A 19,497-nucleotide genomic window follows, 5' to 3' on the forward strand; every position below is an offset into this window, starting at 1 on the left:
AAAATTTTTATTTTTGAGAGTGTGTGCAAGCAAACATGAGGGAGGGGCGGGGAGGGGGGTGGGTGGACAGAGGATCCCAAGCAAACTCTGTGCTGACAGCAGAGAGCCCGATGCAGGGCTCGAACTAATGAGCTGTGAGATCATGACGTGAGCCGAGGTCGGACGCTTAACCGACTGAGTTCCCCAGGCGCCCCTGAATCAGTTTTCTGTTATGTTCTGTGTAGTGTTCTGTCCGGAAAAGAATAGTCGGCAGCTTGCCAGCATCTGTTGTTGGAAACACATGCAAGTCTGTGGAAGAGGAACCAATGTTGAAGTCTTGTTGCTTGTCCCAGGCATTCATTCTTTTGTTTTATTGAGGTGGGAGGAGTAGGAAAGATACAAACTACAAGCAGACAGATTTCAGTTCAGACAAAGAGAAGACTATTGTAGGCAGCTGTCTAAAGAAGAAGAATCATTTGATGAGAATATGAACAGGGAGAATCCACCCACGAATCCACCCATGTTTTAAGTCTCTCTATCATTTGAATTAAACATGGCAGTGGAGGCCCCGCTCTTGGTGGGTGGCTATGTAATGACCTGAAGTGTCACCTCTTGCCATGGTTCCCATTGTGTCACAGTTGACACTTGCAAACTGGTTCTTGCATGCAGGACAAGGCAGCTGTGTAGGCAGACCGTCTTTCTTGTTGGAGCTTGTACGTCCTAGGTGGCTCCACGGCACCTCGTCGCTGTCTTTAAAAGTCTGGCATAAGCACAAAGAAATGATTTCTTGATTCCCTTAGCTTGAGAGGAAATCTGAGCTGAGAGAGCACTTACAGCATCTGAAGTATTACTTTGTAAGGTTGATTCTCTTGTAGTTGCCGTATTTTTATTTCCGTAAGTGTTTGTTATACAGCTGATTTGAAAAGTTCCCATTAGGGACTTTTTCAGTAAAACAAACTACAAGAAATCTCCTGGAGTGAGTCCATCCAACCCAAACTTCATCTTAGTCTGTATTTACATGAATCGGTAAAATTACTCATCTGTAGTCCTGGCCCTGCGTCATCAAGTGATGAGTAAAGTTTATCCTCCATGTAATCACAGAACAGTATAATATTTAGGGAGGAGAAGCTTTCATAATACGGGAAAAAAATAATGATTCAGTGTTTCAGGACTTGACTTAAATGTTATCCTTTTCATTTAATTAATTTGAGCAGCTAATTTCCTTAGAGGTGCCGGGTAATTGAGGTGTTTTTCTTTTGGTTTGTCCTAAGCTTCTTGGTATTAGCAAACCATTAAATAGGCCTTGGCAGTCTCGGGCTAACTGGACTTCGGTGTCAGCGCATTGTCCTGTGGAGCCTTACTGGTTTTCTACTCTATCTCTCCCTTAGTTGTGTAGGGAGATAGACAACATAATTCACATCTGATTTTTATACATTAACTTCAGGGGATACTTAGTATTTGATGAAACATGGTATATACTTGTTTCACATTCACCTTGGGTTTTGTGATTGATTTCATGAATTATTGGAACTGTTCATTCTTAGAATAAAATACAAGTTAATGTAAAATGCCTTGGGGTACCTGACATCAGGCGCTCAGTGCTGAGCGGTGTTCTAAGTACCTACACTTACATATCCTGACTTGTTTAAACAGTGCGACAAAGCAAGTGATGTTAATCTAGCCAATCCAGTTAATCCCGCTACTCACTGGTTCTCACATGGAGGCAGTTTATCCCACAGAGGACATGAGACAACATCTGGACACATTTTTGGTCACCACATCTTGGCAGAGTTGGCAAGAAGGGATGCAGCTGGAATCCAGTGGGCAGGGGTGAGGGATGCTGCTCCACACCCTCTGATGAACAGGTCAGCCCTCCACATCCGCATATTACTTGGCCCAAAATGTCAGTAGTGCTTCTGCTGAGAAATCCTGCTTTATGCATTTGTCTTTTGTGTGTATCTTTCCGTGTTAGCACACACATTTAATACCTTTAACATTAAAAAAAAAAATTTTATTTTTTATTAAATTTTTTTATTAAATTTATTTATTTGGAGAGGGAGAGAGAGAGCAAGTGCACATGCAAGCGGGGGGAGGGGTGGATAGAGAGGGAGACAGAATCCGAAGCAGGCTCCAGTCTCTGAGCTGTCAGCATGGATCCTGACGCGGGGCTCAAACTGACGAACTGTGAGATCATGACCTGAACCGAAGTCAGATGCTTCACAGACTGAGCCACCCAGGCGCCCCTACATTTAATCTTTTTAATGATTTGGTATGGCAGTGTCTGTGTCTGTCTTAAGTCTGTTTGGGTTGTTATAACAGAATACCATGCGCTGAGTCGTTTAAACAACATATATTTCTCATGTATCTGGAGGCTGAGAAGTCAAGGGTTAAGGTGCTGGCAGATCTGGTTTCTGGTGAGGGCTCTCTTTTAGGTCTGCATGGCCAAAAGAAAGGAAGTGAGCTCTCTCCTCTCTCATGATGGTGTTCATCCCAACACAGGGCCTCCACTCAACCTAATTGCCTCCCAGAGGCTCTATCTCCAAATACTGTTATATAGGGGATTTGCGTTTCAAGACAGGAATTTTGTGGGGGACACATACATTCAATCCATAGCACTGTCTTAATTTTTAAATAATTTCTCTTTTGGTGAATGTTTATTTTTCCCCCCTAAGAAACTATATTGCTTCAATAGTATGTATGTGTGTATATATATATATATATATGTGCACATTTGTGTACATGTGCATGTTTGCTCAATATTTCTATTGGATAAGGTCTTCATGAGGTATTCAGCATTAAACATAAAACCTCTATATTGCAAAGTTGTTCCTCTTTCCCCCAGAAAAGTTGTGTTCTTTTGCTGGATCTTAAAAGTGTGATGGTATTCCTGGACAGACAAAGAGGAAGGGCTTTCCAAGTGGAAGGTAAGTCCAGCGGCATAGAGGTAGGAAACTATTAGTGAGGGGAACTGTGGGTACTCTTAACTGAATTCAGGGTCAGGGAGGCAGGAGGCAAGGCAGACTACTAAATAAAAACACTTATTTTGAAAATGATCATTTTATTTTCTTATTTACAAATAACTTCCTTCTGATGTGATCAGTATCACTTACAATTATTCTCATATCCAATAGTTCTTCCATGATATAAAAAGTATATACAATGAAAAAATTACCTGTTTCGTATAAGAGAGGCAACGTAGATCCAGACAGACAAAACATTTTTGGGGTACGGGTGGATATATACAGCTAACGCAAACTCGACATTAGGAACGTCAATATTATGTACTCCAGTGCTGTACACGGCTTCAATTAAAGGCTTCAGTTCAGAATAAGGCATGTGAAGGGGAAATCCAGAGAACTAAAGGAAAAAAACAACCAAGATTTATAGTCAATAGTGAAGCTTGAAGATTTCATTGTATTTTTTTCTCCATGTAAACATAGGCGATTCTTAGTTTTCTTGTCTTCTGCATCTCCAAGTCATTTATTTAGTTATGCTTTTCTAGTCAACTATACATTAGCAATACAGAAAATGGAGAGGAGCCCGATGGCTTTTTTGTTTAGCTGCTAGTCTATTGGTGTGTAAGACAGCTGTTAGCACCCAGCCACCCTCCACTTTTTTTCCCTCTGTCTGATAGCTTAGAGTTTGTAATTCCAGGGACCGGGACTAAGCTAATCAGCACACTGTCCCCATGGCCACATTGATCTGTCAAAGTGAATCTCAGGAAACTGGGTAGGAATAATGGCACACAGATGCTCCCTCCTGCTCTGGACAGTATGTGTGCAGATGTGAGTACTGGCCTGGAGCTGGTCCGCTATTTGATACCATGAACAAAGTGAGCCCAAGGACGGTGCCATCTCACGGTGGAGGGCGGGGTGGGAAGACTTAGAGAAGAGTGGTACGCTCTGGTCTGTGACTTCAGTAAGCCAGTAAGTTCTTTTCACTGCTCAAGACTGTTTGAATTAAGTTTTTTGTTCCTTAAAGACATCCTCACTGAAAACCTAGTTTTAGTGAATAGAATTAAATGTCCACCTTGACTTCATGCTGTTTAGCCAGCAGGGCTTACTGTTTTAGTTTGAGACTGCTCTCTGGGCCTTACTGTCCAGCTGTAGGATGTGAACACAGCACTCCTGAGAGGCAGGAGGGCACACGTATTTATTACTGAGAATTTTTCTTAGTATTGAAAAGCAGTTAGTATAAAATCGTATCATTTTAAAGGAGATCAAGAGTGGTTGGTTTCACCTTTATGCACAGTTAAGCCCAATAGGATTTAGCCAGATATTTTAATTGTATCTAATACTTTGGCAATGCATTTTATTTAAGATATTTTTTATTGCATACTTTCTTAGCATTTTCAGTTTCTAGAGGTATTTTGCTGTTTAGTAATAGCTTTATTACTGAGATGTGAACTTTTCATTACACCTTTAGGCTATGCGGTTTCATCTATGTACTTCGGAGAGCAGAGTCAGTTTTTTGATTCCAAAAACCCATTCCCAAGCAATTTCCAATTTGAAATGCAGTCCGCAGGCTCAGTTTGGGGCCGCCGCACTTACCCGGTAGTCTCCCAGCTGCCTGAGCAGCTCTCCGCTGTGGTCGTCCTCCACGTCTTCTCCCAGGCTTCTCTCTAGGAGCGGCAGGAGGTGGCGGAGTGCCGAGGTGCAGTACCGGTTCCACCTGGTCAGGTGGCGTGGCCGCCAGTCCATGATTTTCTCTTTGAGTATTTTCTCAATCCTGTTTATAAAAAAGAAGCTTCATCTTCTGCTGATTTGACTTTTGCCAACAAAGATACAGTTTGTATGCGGTGGGGACTCAGGTGAAATGGTCATTCACTAGGCAGGTTTATATTGAAAGCCTTCGATATCTGTAGGACTTATTAATGCTGCATATTGATTCTTTACCCTGTGCTGTGATTTCTGTTTATGAGGATTGTTTTTCTAAATTGCCTTGAAACTGTTTTCAGAATATCCAGCATCACTAAGCTTTACATCCTATAGGTCCAGTACCTTTCATATCAGCTAAAAGCAGGATATCAAAAATTAAACTTCAAACACAGAATAAAGGAAAATAGCTACCATTTACTGAGCTTTTATTTACCAGGTACTGTGCAAAATGCTTTCTTTACATTTTTATTTAATTCTAACAGTGACTTGGGCGCCTGGGTGGCTCAGTTGGTTAAGCCTCCGACTTTGGCTCAGGTTATGATTTTGCGGTCCATCAGTTAGAGCCCCATGTTGGGCTCTGTGCTGATGCTGGGAGCCTGGATCCTGCTTTGGATTCTGTCTCCCTCTCTGTGTGCCCCTGCCCCACTCGTGCTCTGTCTCTCTCAAAAATTAATAAACATTAATCGTAACAGTGACTATGAACAGATATTGTCCTGATTTTACTCACCTCAGGACAGTTAGAAGTAGGATGAGGGACTCGACAGTGGCAAGGAAGCTGGGGTTTGAGTCAAAACCCTGTGAATTCTAAAGTGTCCTGTGCCTCCCTCACCAATCCTGCCAGCTTCCCACTGCTCAGTGGCTCAAGGACCCACTTCTCATTTGGCACATTATACATATTTTTGTCCTGGGTTTCAAGATGATCTGAGCAAGAGAGTACGGGTGAATTGCTATGCACTTCACCAATATTGGAGAAATAAATGATGTGGTTCCAATTAAGCTGACGTGAACAGATACTACACTTGATCTTAGCCAAAAGGCTGAGAAGCGATGTGGTTCCAATTAATACAGTACCCCGAAACTATTGGGAGAAACAACAAAGACTTTTGGGGGAATGAGTTGTTCTAGGAGAGGATCTCCAGTAAGGCTTTATTTAAAATTTGAAATTGAGAATAAATTGGTGTCTTCTAGTAATAATAACTTAAAAGGAGTCGCAGTTATTTTCTTGTGTTTGATGCTGCTCTTCACACGGTTTGATACAGTAGAAAGGGCACACAGGCTTTGAAGGCAGAAAGATCTGGCTGTGCTCAGAAGCCCCCTCTGACACTTACATATGTTGACCTCTCTGAACCTCGGTTTCCACATTTGCAAAACTGGAAGAATAAATTTTGTTTTACAGGGTTATGGGGATTATTGGGACTTAATATAATTAAATAATATAATAGGGACCAGCCTTTCTCCATGTGTGTGTGATGTTTATAAACTAACTGAAGTTCAGTAAGCTACTAACTAAAGAAGCCTGTCTTAAGCTGAATTATGACATGTCTGAACAAGAACCATAGTAACATGATGCTGAGCTCTAATCTGAGGTGAAGTTTTGGAAAGCCACCTGTCACCGCTGGAGCTCACTTCTGTTTGTTCCACACCATGCTGATGTGACCTCCCTTTATGCTGTGGGCTTTTGTGATCACATCTGTATTTGGTATCTTTCTATAAACACTAATTAAAGTTTAGCTGCTCCTGTTATTGATCCAGGCTGAGAGTTGTTCAGTTTGGTATTACACTCCTTGTGACATTGCGTGTGGATTTATGGGCATTACATGACCTGTCTTGTAGCTCAGCTGCGGCCGCTTTGTCTGTGTGCTGGTAAATTAGTTCTTCTGGCTATAAAAGAGGAAATAGTTCAGAAATTCTAGAAAAACACTTAATTTGAATAGCTATACATCCTTTTCTAAGTATTTTTAAAAAGTTATGAAATCTCAGACTTTTAGATGCAGAGGATAGTATAATGGATGCCAGCGTGCCCATGACCTACCTAAATACAGTATCACAAATAAATTACAGCGCCGTTTGGTTCTCTCTCAATTTCATCTCTGTTCTCTCACATCACAGAAATAACTATGACCTGAATTTGTTTTTAGTACTTTGATTCAACATACAACTACTGAGTGCCAGGCGTTTTTACAGGTGAAGGGGGTCCAGCCATGAGTAAAAATCCCTGCCTTCCTGCTGTTTACATCACACCTGGTGGAGACAGGCAAGTTAGGCAAATGTATTTAGGATTTTGTCACAGATCTATGTATCCCCGAACAATGTGTTGTTTTGGTTTGGGTATTTTCTAAACTTTCTGTAATAGTTTTTGTTTGTTTTTTAGGTATAGTTGACATTGCAATGTTACGTGAGTTTTAGGTGTACAGAGTGATTGGACAAGTCTATTCATGCAATAGTTTTATACTGTGAATATGCAGCTTGCCTTTCCTCCCTTAACATTACATTTAGAGAGAATACCATGCATATTTTTAGAGTGCTAGTAAGATTTATTAATGCTGATTCATTCATGTAACTACCATAAAATATTCCATCATGTACCCTACATATATTATCCCTTCTGTAATTCCAGTTAGTTTAGGCTATTAGAGTCTTTCTATGAAAAACAGCCTTCATACACATGGAAGAATTTCTTTGGGACAACTTTTTTCAGAAAGGTCTGGATCACAGTAAAAAATATACTTTACACTGTACACTCATAATACACATATAAATATATAGCTAACAAATTAAAGGTATCAGTAAACAATTTTCATGTTACTACTTAACAATCTTATTACTGGCCAGGACCCTCTAGATTGATTTTACGAGCCCCTAGTGGCTCCTGCCCTGAACTTTGATGTCATGTTTTAGTAACAGCCATGAAATCTGATCATTAATTTAGTGAATTGAGTCCAGCATTTAAAAAACGAAGTGGAATATATTTTGTGGTACTTTTATGTCCTGAGGCTCATTACATCAAAACTTTCTTTCACATGTGTATATACTGGTTCATGATACGGACGTAATTTCTTATTGTGAGTTGGGCTCAACTAAGTTTGAAAAACATTATTTTTAACTGAATATCTAGAAATAGAATTAAGGGTCAAAAATATCTGGCTACCCAGCAAAATGATTGCAAATTCCTCACTTTTGTTTGTCTACATTGTTAATAGGAGAATTATACCTGGACACTGGAAAGGCCAGGATATGGAAGACTTCTTGAAAAGAAAGATTTCCATAGCTTGGGCTTGGTGACATCAAAATTTATCCGTAGTGGAGAGTCATGTCGTTGAATATTAAACCAAATCTAAAAAAGACAAGACTAACTTAGCACATATGGCAGCATAAATGTATACACGTGTGTGTGCATGTATGTATGGAGGAAGCAGAGAGACAGCAAGAGAACATGCACATTTTTGACGTATTTTGATTTGTAAAACCAGCATGCATCTTATAATCAGACATCATACAATTGTCATTGGCCATTTTTCACATTTTTATATCTGAAGTTGCGTTGTGCCTTACTGTTCGTTGTAGGTTGGTGAAGTAAGATAGTTCCTGATAAAATTAAAACTTTTTAGGAGAAGACAGGCGAGGCTGCTCTTCTCAGGCTGGCTTTCCCTAGCTCTGCACCTCCTAGCCTGCTCATTGATCAGGTGTATACCTCTCTGCTTCCACAGCACTCAGTAATCTCTGAATAGCACCTGCCTTGTTGAGGCATGCAGCATATTGGTTCTGGAACCAGTCCATTTGTACTTGAATTCTGGCCCTGACATTTACTAACTGTGTGACCTTGGGTGATTTATTTAACTTCTTTGTTCCTCTGTTTCCTCCTTTATAAAACTGGGCAGTAGTACACACCTCATAAGATTGTTGAGGAGATGAAATTAGTTATTTATCTATACCTCTTAGAACAATGCCCGTTACATAGTAGGTGCTCAATAATTATTTGCTTATTTTTTATTATTAGTGTGTATCATTGTTAATAATTGCCTACATCTGCCTCCTCACTAGATATTACATTGTTGTCTTAAGTACATTTGCCATGTGCTTTGTTCACTATCTTTAGCATATAGCATAGCTTCTCGCATATAGTAGGCATATTGAATGACTGTGCATGAGTGGTAAATTGGTCCATTCAACATATTTATCAAGTATCTTATATGTGTAGGCCCAATTTCAGTCCCTAGGAATAAAGCAGTGAATGAAACGGAGTTCTACCCTTTCGCAGTAGCTAGTGAGAAGACAGTGTGAACAAATAAGTAAATATATGGGATTATCCGATAATGTAACGTGATGTAGCAGATTGTATCATTGTCTTCAGTTCTTCACCCCATCCTCTGCTCACACTCCTTGCCATCTTACTTTGTCTACTTTTTCCTGTTCCTTGACTTTAGGCCAGTAGAATGAATGGGACAGAAATAACCTCGTGTAACTTGTGAGTCTAAGTTTAAGAGGCTTTGTGTGTTCCTGCTTGCCTTCTTGTGCTTCTGCCATTGTCACTGCTGAGTCCAAGAATAAACACACATGAGGCAGAGCTGTGCCAGCTGACCCACAGATTCATGAGAGTCGCTCTCTCAGGCCATTTAGTTTGGGGGCGGGTTTTGACTATCTTTGCTGTGGCAACAGTTAGCTGTACAAGGGCTGAGGAGAAAACTACATGGGAAGAGATGAAATTTCAGGGCGGGCAGAGACACTCTCACTGGGAGGATGACGTGTGATCAGAAATGCAAGAGCTGAGAGACAATATTGTGATGATATCCAGTAAAGGGGAAGGTCATCTATGCAGAGGAAATAGCAGATGCAAAACCTGCTTGATGTGTTGAGGAACAGCAAGGAAGATGGTGAGCAAGTTAGAGCAAGAAAGGGCCAAGCTCTGTCGAGGATGGAAGGTGGTGGGATGTGATGCCAGCCAAGTCATAGGAAGCCTTGTGGATTATTTTAAAGATTTAGGTATTTTATTTTATTTTATTTTTTTAAACTTTTTTTTAATGTTTTATTTATTTTTGATACAGAGAGAGACAGAGCATGAGAGGGGGAGGGGCAGAGAAAGGAGGAGACACAGAACCGGAAGCAGGTTCCAGGCTCTGAGCCAGCTGTCAGCACAGAGCCTAACGCGGGGCTCGAACCAATGAACGTGAGATCTCACCTGAGCCGAAGTCGGAGACTTAACTGACTGAGCCACCCAGGCACCCCGGTATTTGATTTTAGAGTGAGCTAGGAAGCCAATAGAGTATTTTAAGCAGAGGGGGTGACACAGTCTGCCTTCCATTTTAACTGCTGTTTTGAGACTAAACTGAAGGGGCAAAGGGCAAGTAGTGAAGTTTCCCATTAGGGAGGTATTTTGAATAATCCACGTAATTGCTACGGTAGTGTGGACTGAAATAGAAACAGTGAAATTGTTGAGCTGTGGTCAGTCTCTTCTCTGGATATACTATGAAGCCAATAGGATTTGCTAATGAATTGGAGGTGGGAAAAAGAGGAATCGAAGGTGACTTCAGGGATTTTGGCCCAAGTAACTGCACTAAAGGAATTGTTATTTATTGAAATCAGACTGCAGAAGGGAATTGGAGTTCAAGTTTGGGCACATTAAGTTTGAGGTGTCTGACATCTATATGAAGATGTTGAAGACATAGCTGGGTATTTCAGTCTGAAGTTCTGGGAGCTAAGTGAACTAGATATACATTTGGAGACCATTGGTATATATATGTTTCTAGGGAGAAAGTATAGATAGAAAAGATGGTTGATGAACTTGAGCTTTGAGGATCTGATTTTTCAAATTTGGAGAAATAAAAAAAACAGGAAAGGATAGAAGTGGCAGTCAGTGATGTAGGAGGCTTTGATGCTTGGAATTCAAATCAAGAAATTATTGTAAGAAGGCAGGGTATTTAAGAATTACAGTTTGGCTGTTGGGTAGGGAATGTGTAGAAAAGTAGTGGGAAATAGGGTTGGAAAAAGTTGAAGTAACATTATATAGGACTTTGAACTCTAAGGTGAGAAGTTTATTCTTAATTCTGTATGTAGTGAGGTACTTCCAATAAAGCCATAGAATGATAAAGCTGAATGTTCAGAAACTTAACCAGGCATTAGTGTACCAAATAATAGATTGAATTGGAGAGATTATTTATAGTAATGCAGGGTGAAACAATAATGGCATGGTCTGGGAAACAGGACAGGTAGAACCTATATGATTTGGTATCTATTAATAGGCTTGAAATAGGTGGAGTAAGGGAGAGAGAAAATCAAGGACCATTCTGAGATGTGAATCTGGGTAACTGACATCCACAGAAATGGGAAGCCAGGAGGAGGAGCTGGTTTTGGAGACAAGGGGGAAATGATTTGAGTTTTGGATCTGCCAAGTTTGAGATTTTGATAAAGCACTAGGGTGTCTGGAAGACAGTTGAAAAATCAGTATCCAAAGATTTTTGGGCTAGTTCCAGGATTATAATTTCTCTGCCAGGGTAACCTAGATAGAAGTACAATTAATGATAGGTGTGGTACTGCAAGAAATCTAAATATAGAATCTTCAGGAACATCTACTTTTTAAGGAGCAGGAAGAAGAGCCAGTGAAAGAAAACTAAGAAACTTGCAGAGAAAATGAAAACCAAACAGTCCTTTATCTGTACACCAAGGAGGGGAAAGTGTTCTTTTCATGAAAAGAACGTGTGACATAGAGAAGGAGAGGAGAACGAGGAATGAGAATAAACCACTGGATTTATTTATCCATTAGGACAATGGTACTTCTCAGAGTCAGGGGAAGAGGAACTAGATTATTAAAAGGGTTAATGTCTGCATGTACTGAGAATATAGAAGCAGGGGATATAATTAGTAACTGAGGAATTTTGGAAGCAAAGGGAAGAGGGCAATGGTACTTTCGGCTGTGTAAGTGTATAAGCTCACCTCAGATTTTGTGGGTTTGGTTCCTGACCACTGCGATAAAGTGAATATCACAATAACGCAAGTCACATGAATATTTTGGTTTCCCAGTGCATATTACAGTTATGTTTATGTGATACTATGGTCTCTTAAGTGTCCCATAGCAATATGCCTAAAGAAACAATGTATATACCTTAATTAAAAGTATTGCTATAAAAATGCTAACCATCATCTGGGCTTTCAGCAAGTTATAATCATTGATCACAGATCATCATAACAGATGTAATTATAATGAAAAAGTTTGAAATATTGCAAGAATTACCAAAACATGACACAGAGACACAAAGCTAGGAAATACTGTTGGAAATGGCACTGACTGACTTGCCTGGCACAGAGTTGCTACAAACCCTCAATTTGTATCTGTGAATGTAATGGAGCTTCTTGTTTCTTGATGCAGGCCTGTACTGCTCTAAACTTCCCTCTTAGAATAGCTCTTAACGCATCCCAAACATTTTGTTTTTCATTTTCATATGTCTCCATGTATTTTTTATTTTCTTTGAAAAATATTAAAAAAACATTTTTTTTTTGAGAGACAGAGACAGAACATGGGTGGGTGAGGGATAGAGAGAGAGGGAGTCAGATTCCAAAGCAGGTTTCAGGCTCTGAATTGTCAGCACAGAGCCTGACCTGGGGCTTGAACTCACTAACTGCAAGATCATGACCTGAGCCTGGAGTCAGACACTTGACTGACTGAGCCACCCAGACACCCCTTTAATTTCCTCTTTGATGTTGTGGTTCACCATTCATTGTTTAATAACATTTATTTAGCCTTATTGTTTTGTGTTTTTTCCAGATTTTTTTTCCTTGTGATTGATTTCTAGTTGCATAACCATTGTGGTCAGAAAAGATATATCATATGATCTCAGTCTTTTTGAATTCTTTAAGACTTGTTTTGTGGCCTCACATGATCTATCCTGGAGAAAGTTCCATGTGCACCTAAAAAGAATGTATAATCTGTTGTTTTTGGATGGAATGCTCTGTATATATGTTAGGTCCATCTGGTTTAACGTGTCATTCAAAGCCACTGTTTCCTTGCTGATTTTCTGTTTGGATAATCTACCCATTGGTATAAATAGGAAGTTGAAGTCCCCTATTATTACTGTATTACTGTCAATTTCTTTAACTTTGTGTCTGTTGATAGTTGATTTATGTGTTAAGGTGCTTCTGTCTTGGTTGCATAGATATTTACCACTGTTATATCCTCTTCTTAGACTGTTCACTTTATCATTATGTAGTGTTCTTTGTCTCTTATTACAGCTGTTTTAAAGTCTATTTTGTCCAGTATAAATATCACTATCCTACCTATCTTTTCATTTCTATTTGTATGGTGAATGTTTTTCCATCTCTTCCTTTCAGTCTTCATGCATCTGTCAGAAAAAAATCATTTGAGCATGCTTCCCCATTATATTATTTTTATATTAGCTTCTAAAGAAGCAAGAAAGAGAAGAACAAAAAAGTCCAAAGACAGTTAGAAGGAAGGAAATAATAAAGATCGGAGAAGAAATCAATGAAAAGGACAAAGTGAAAGAAAGAAAGGAAGAAAGAAAAGAAAAAGTAAACTAGGAGCTGGTCTTTTGAAAAGATAAACAAAAAATTGATAAACCTTTAGCTAGATCCATCAAGAAAAAAAAAAGGACTCAAAATGAGAAATGAAGGAGCAGAAAGAACTGACCACAGAAATGATTTTTAAGAGAATATTATGAAAAATTATATACCAACAAACTGGACAACTTAGAATAAATGGATACATTCCTAGAAATATGTAACTTCAGACTAAATCAGGAAGAAATATAAAATTTGAACATACCAATTACTAGCAATGAAATTTAATTAGTAATCAAAAAACTAACAAAAGTTTAGGACCAGATGGCTTCACAGGTGAATTCTACCAAACATTTAAAGAAGAGTTAATACCTATTCTTTTCAAACTATTCAAAAAAATAGAAGAGGAAAGACAGCTTCCAAATTCATTCTACAAGGCCAGCATTACCCTGATACCCAAATCAGACAAAGATACTACAAAACAAACAAACAAACAAAGGAACAAAAAAAACTACAGGTCAATATCTCTGATGAACATAGATGCAACAAATACTGAAGAAAATATCCTCAAACCAAATCAACAGTATATTAAAAAAAAGCATTCACCACCATCAGGTGGGATTTCTTCCAAGGATGTAAGGGTGGCTCAGTATTCACAAATTAATCAACATAATACATCACATTAACAAGAGAAAGGACAAAAACCACACAATCATCTCCACAGATGAAAAAAAAGCATTTGGCAAAGTACAACATTCATTCATGATAAAAACTCTCAACATACCTCAATATAATAAAGGCCATATATGAAAAACCCACAACTCACATGACACTCAGTGGTGAAAAAACAGAACTTTCCCTCTAACATCAGGAACAAGACAAAGATGTTCACTCTCATTACTTTTATTTAACATAGTACTGGAATTACTAGCCGTAGTAATCAGAGAAGACAAAGAAAAGGCATCCAAGTTGGTAAGGAAGAAATAAAACTTACATTATTTGCAAATAACATGATACTATATAAAGAAAACCCTAAAGAGTCTACCAAAAAACTAGAACTGATAAATGAATTCAGTAAAAGTTTCAGGGTAGAAAATTAATGTAAATAAATCTTACAATTCTATATGCTAATAATGAAATACCAGAAAGTAAATAAGAAAACAATACTATTTACAATTGTGCTAAAAATAATAAAGCATGTAGGAATAAGCTTCACTAAGGAGGTGAAAGACCTGTACTCTGAAAACTATTAAATATTGACAAAAGAAATTGAAGATGACACAAACAAATGGAAAAATATTCCATGCTCATGGAGGGAAGAACAAATATTGTTAAAATGTTCATATTACCCAAAGCAGTCTACAGATTTAATGCAATCCCTATCAAAATACTAAAGCATTTTTCATAGAACGAGGACAAATAATCCAGAATTTGTGTGGAACCACAAAAGACCCCAAGTAGACAAAGCAAACTGGAGGTATCACAATCCCAGATATCAAGAAGTACTACAAAGTTGTAGTAAAACAGTATGGTATTGGCACAAAATTGGATACATAGATCAATAGAACAGAATTGAGAACCCAGAAATAAACTCATGCTCATATAGTCCATTAATCTTCAAAAAGGAGGCAAGAATATGCAATGGGAAAAACAAATGGTGTTGGGAAGACATGCAAAAGAATGAACTGGCCCGCTTTCTTACACTATACACAGAAGTAAGCTCAAAATATGTTAAAGGCCTAAATATGAGACCTGAAACCATAAGAGTCCTAGAAGAGAACACCAGCAGTAATTTCTCCGATACTGGCTATAGCCACATTTTTCTAGATACATCTCCTTAGAGAAGGGAAACAAAGGCAAAAATAAAATACTGAGACTACATTAAAAAAAAAAAAGCTGTGCAGCATAGGAAACAACAAAACTAAAGGAAAACCTATGGAATGGGAGAAATTTGCAAATGACAGATCCGATAAAGGGTAAGTATCTAAGATATATAAAGAACTTAGATAACGCTAGAGAACAAAACAAACCCCCCAAGTAACCCAATTAGTAAATGGACAGAAGACATGAATATTCCAAAGAAGACATACAGATGGCCAACAGATATTGGAAAGATTTTCAATATCACTAGTCATCAGGAAAATGCAAATCAAGACTTCAATGATATATTACCTCACACCTATCAGAATGACTAAAATAAAAAATATAAGAAGTGTTGGCAAAGATGTGGAGAAAAAGGAACCCTGTGCACTCTTGGTAGGAATGCGAAGTGGTGCAACCACTGTATGACAGTATGGAGACTTCTCCAAAGACTAAAAATAGAATTGCCATATCATCCAGTAATTCCACTATGGGGTACTTACCCAAAGATTATAAAACTTTAGTTCAAAAAGATATATGTATCCCTGTGTTTATTACAGTATTATTTACAATAGTCAAATTATGGAAGCATCCTAAGTGTCCATCAATAGATGAATGGATGAAGAAGTATATATGTATAATGTAATACTATGTAGCCATAAATCTTGCCATTTGCTATGACATGTATGGAGCTAGAGAGTATTATTGGTCAGAGAAAGACAAATACCGCATGACTTCACTCATGTGGAATTTAGGAAACAGAACAAACAAGCATATGGAAATAAATAAGAGAGAGACAAACCAAGAGACAAATTCTTAATTATAGAGAACAAACCGATGATGACCAGAGGGTAGGCAGGTCGGGGATGGGTTAAACAGGCGATGGGCATTAAGAAGTGCATTTCTGATGAATACAGGGTGAGGTATGGAAGTACTGAATTACTATATTGTACACTGGAAACTAATATAACACTATGTTAACTAAGTGGAATTAAATACTTGAAATAATAAAAATGCGTCTAACTTAAAAAAATATATTCTATAAATATAGTACATTTGTGGTTCATGAAATGCTATTTGAACATTATAAAAACACACACAGATATCCCTTACCCCTGTCAGAATGACTAAATCAAAAAGACAAGAAATAATAAGTATTGACAAGGATGTAGAGGAAAAGGAATTATCATGTGATCTAGTAATTCCACTACTGGGAATTTACACAAAGAAAATGAAAACAAATTGAAAAGATATATTCACCTCTTTTACTTATTTTAGCACTAGCTACAACACACTAGCTAGTGCTACACTACCTACAATAGCCAAGATATGGAAAGAACTCAAGCGTCCACTGATAAATGGATAAAGAAGATGTGGTCCATATATATACAATGGAATATTACTGAGGCATAGAAATGAATGCGATCTTGTCATTTGTGATAACTTGGATGGACCTAGAGGGTATAATGCTAGGTGAGATAAGTCAAACAGAGAAAAACCAATACCATATGACTTTAAGCATATGTGGAATTTAAGAAATACGACAGAGACCAAAAAAATCCCCAGACTCTTAAATACAGAGAACTAACTGGTGGCCGCTGGAGGGGAGGTGGGTTGGGGGATGGGTGAAATAGATAAAAGGGGATCAAGAGCACATTTCTTAAGATGAGTACTACGTAATCTATAGAATTATTGAATCATCATATTGTACACCTGAAACTAGTATAACACTATGTTTATTGTACTTCAGTAAAAAATGCACATTGGGGATGCATGCTCAAATTATTTTTCTGACAGATGCCTAAAGTTCAGAGACCACTAAGTAGAGAGGATGATGATGAAAACAATGACAGCAGCTAGTAAAGAGTTGTCCCTGTTTGTTAGCTGCTTTACATTGGTCATCTCTTTCACAGCTTACAACACTCTACAACATAATTGCTACCATTGTTACGTCCATTTTACCAACAAAGAAGCTGAGGCTGTAAGACATAAGAAAGTTTCCCAAGCTCACACAGCTATTAAGTGATGAAATTGAAGTTTAATCTCAGGTAGTCTGACCTCATAACTCCTGTTTTTAACCACTATCTTATACAGTACCCTTCATAATTAAGTTTGCCTCCAAAACTGGGTGTAACCAGAATCACCTGGTGGTACTGGGAATCTGTCTTTTAAAAGGTAATGGAAAGGGGAATGAGGGGAAAGAAGGAAGGAAAGGAGGATGGAAGGGAGGGACCCGGTTTTCGTAGGTGATCAATTTGTCTGACTTAGCTCTCAAAACACACTGAGGACAGACCAAGAACACATACTCGGGTCCTCTGCGTACAAGTTCTGTATTATTTCCTTAACCTCATTCTGCGTCTTAGCAGATCAAGCGACTAATTCAACTGAAAGTTATTATTATTGTCACTGTTTTTGATACTCATTTAACTGGTATATGTATATGATTATATACAAGATTTTTGATACATAAAATATTAAATCAGGATGATCAAAAAAAGCCATCCAATGGTAATACTTACATTATCAGGACCTACTAAACAGCCCACACTTTTTAAGGGACAGAATGTATCAAATTGTCCGTAAAAATGTCCGCTGCAGGGATTCCATATTAAATAGTGACTTTGCTCCCGAGTTAGGACATAGGCAGTTGGTCCCTGAAGGAAAATAGTCATTAAAACAACCTTCAACTAATTATCCAATTGAAATCAAGATTAGTTTGCACACACAATTCATTATTTTAGTTGGACCCCTAATTTCGAAAATTCATGGCTAATGGTGGAAATTTGTTTGAAGTTCTAGGTTTCACTGGATTTAAGAAATAATATCAAATGTTCCTTTTTGCAAAATGCATGCATCTGCTAGTGCAGTGTAGTAGACCAAATAGGGATAATAGATTTAAGTATTTAGAAGGCTAACTATTGTGCCTGCGTACTACATTAAACTAGTATTTGATACAGTTTTATAATTATGTAAATGCGTAGATGTTTCAAAAAACATACCCAACTGTTAAGAGTGAATACGCCTAGGGGGTGGGTGAGTTTGGGGGTTGGAGCCTGAAGAAGTACTTTAACTTTTTACTCAGAATACTTGAGTATTACTAGGTTTCCTTTTTTGGTTTTTGGGGGCTTTTTTGGCAAACATTTATTCATTTCCTGCTGCTGTATGGATTTCCTTTGATCTTCGCCATAGCCTTCTAGGGAAGGCAGGGTAAAAATTATCCTAGTTTCCTTAAAAGCACAGTGTTGCGAATTGACTTGCTTAGAGCCACGCAGCTCATGCGGAATAGGCAGAGGCCTGAACTCAGGTCTTGTGACTTTCTAGCATAGTGTTCCTTTCCTTTTACCAGGCTCCCTGGGTGATGACAGCGGAGAATGAATTAGTGTTTTGGGTGTGATACTACCTGCCTAGTGGCAGCTCCTGCTACTTAATCCCCGAGGATTCCTGGAACACTGTAGCCTCTTTTTGATACGCTCTTTGGATAAACTGCTTCAATTCACATGAATTTTCTAAAGTCATACAACACATTCTCCTCACGTGCCCCAAACTGAGGGATATTTGGAGTGGCTTGGGGAAACAAATTCTAATCGTTACTCTCTCCAGTCTAATAAAATTAACAATAATAATATCAAAATATAGCTGCTGACATTCTTTTCTTTGCTCCTGTGGTGATCTGCTCCGTTCTGCTGTGCCTGCTGGTTAGAGGCAGATGCTGAGGAAGCAGCGGGCATGAAAAGAGAGACCTGTCACCTTGCCACACTTCTTCAGATCGCTTTGCTCCTTCGCACGAGTCACACTAGATCACTAAGGGAATGAGAATTCTCAGTAACACGGGCAGGTGGGGGCTCATGCTAAAACGATAGAGTCAGGTGGGGCCTTTGAGTGGTAAAGGGTTCAGATTTGCCAAAAAAATAAAAAAATTAAAAAAAGGCCCCTAATCTGAAGCATTGATCAGAATCCAGAATCCAATAGTCTTATCAGTGGTTCTCTCTGCTCATCGTGGAATCTCTGGGCCGCTTTCCTTGCAGCTCAAAAGATTGCTATGCAGGTTAGTACTGTTCATGCTCTGGAACCTAACAGCCGCCTTAGATAACTCCACGCCTCTGTGGGAGCAGCCTGTGTGGTCTTACCTCAGGAATAGCGCTGCCCACCACCAGCCAGGCCTTTTTACCCAGGAAGAGAAAGTAATTACATAGTAACACGGCATGCTCTTCTTCGTCTCCTGCCAGGAGATCAAGAAATTGCTGAAGGAAGAAGAGAAAAATTACATCGTGTTGACTGACTGCTTCATTCTGGATTGGACATACGGGATTTTTCAAGTCACTGTTGAAATTAGTGCCTTAAAGTATAAATAGAACTATCTAAAAAATCTTTTTCCATATTTTGATACTATGTTTTAAATTCATTAAAAATGAAAAATATAGAACACTTTGAGCAGACATAGTATTTTCTCTGACATTGATTACATGGATTTCTAGAATCAACACTGGGTTGGTGA

At 38.5% G+C, this 19,497-nt stretch overlaps 1 protein-coding gene and 1 pseudogene across 1 annotated transcript in view; both read right to left on the reverse strand.

Annotated features, from left to right (window-relative positions):
* Positions 1 to 3,017: 3,017 nt before the first annotated feature.
* Positions 3,018 to 19,497, reverse strand: part of CC2D2A (coiled-coil and C2 domain containing 2A) — a 136,881-nt gene continuing 120,401 nt past the window's right edge. Inside the window, exons 34-39 of the mRNA XM_029948558.1 lie at positions 19,130 to 19,243; positions 17,522 to 17,656; positions 7,849 to 7,971; positions 6,460 to 6,518; positions 4,530 to 4,707; positions 3,018 to 3,336 (exon numbers count right to left, since the gene is read on the reverse strand). Coding sequence (XP_029804418.1) covers positions 3,148 to 3,336; positions 4,530 to 4,707; positions 6,460 to 6,518; positions 7,849 to 7,971; positions 17,522 to 17,656; positions 19,130 to 19,243 — 798 coding nt within the window. The 3' untranslated portion in view covers positions 3,018 to 3,147. The remainder of the gene's footprint in view (positions 3,337 to 4,529; positions 4,708 to 6,459; positions 6,519 to 7,848; positions 7,972 to 17,521; positions 17,657 to 19,129; positions 19,244 to 19,497) is intronic.
* On the reverse strand, positions 5,566 to 5,686 carry LOC115302791 (annotated as a pseudogene).

This window comes from Suricata suricatta, chromosome 1 (genome assembly GCF_006229205.1).
Source record: "Suricata suricatta isolate VVHF042 chromosome 1, meerkat_22Aug2017_6uvM2_HiC, whole genome shotgun sequence".
Classification (NCBI taxonomy): domain Eukaryota; kingdom Metazoa; phylum Chordata; class Mammalia; order Carnivora; family Herpestidae; genus Suricata; species Suricata suricatta.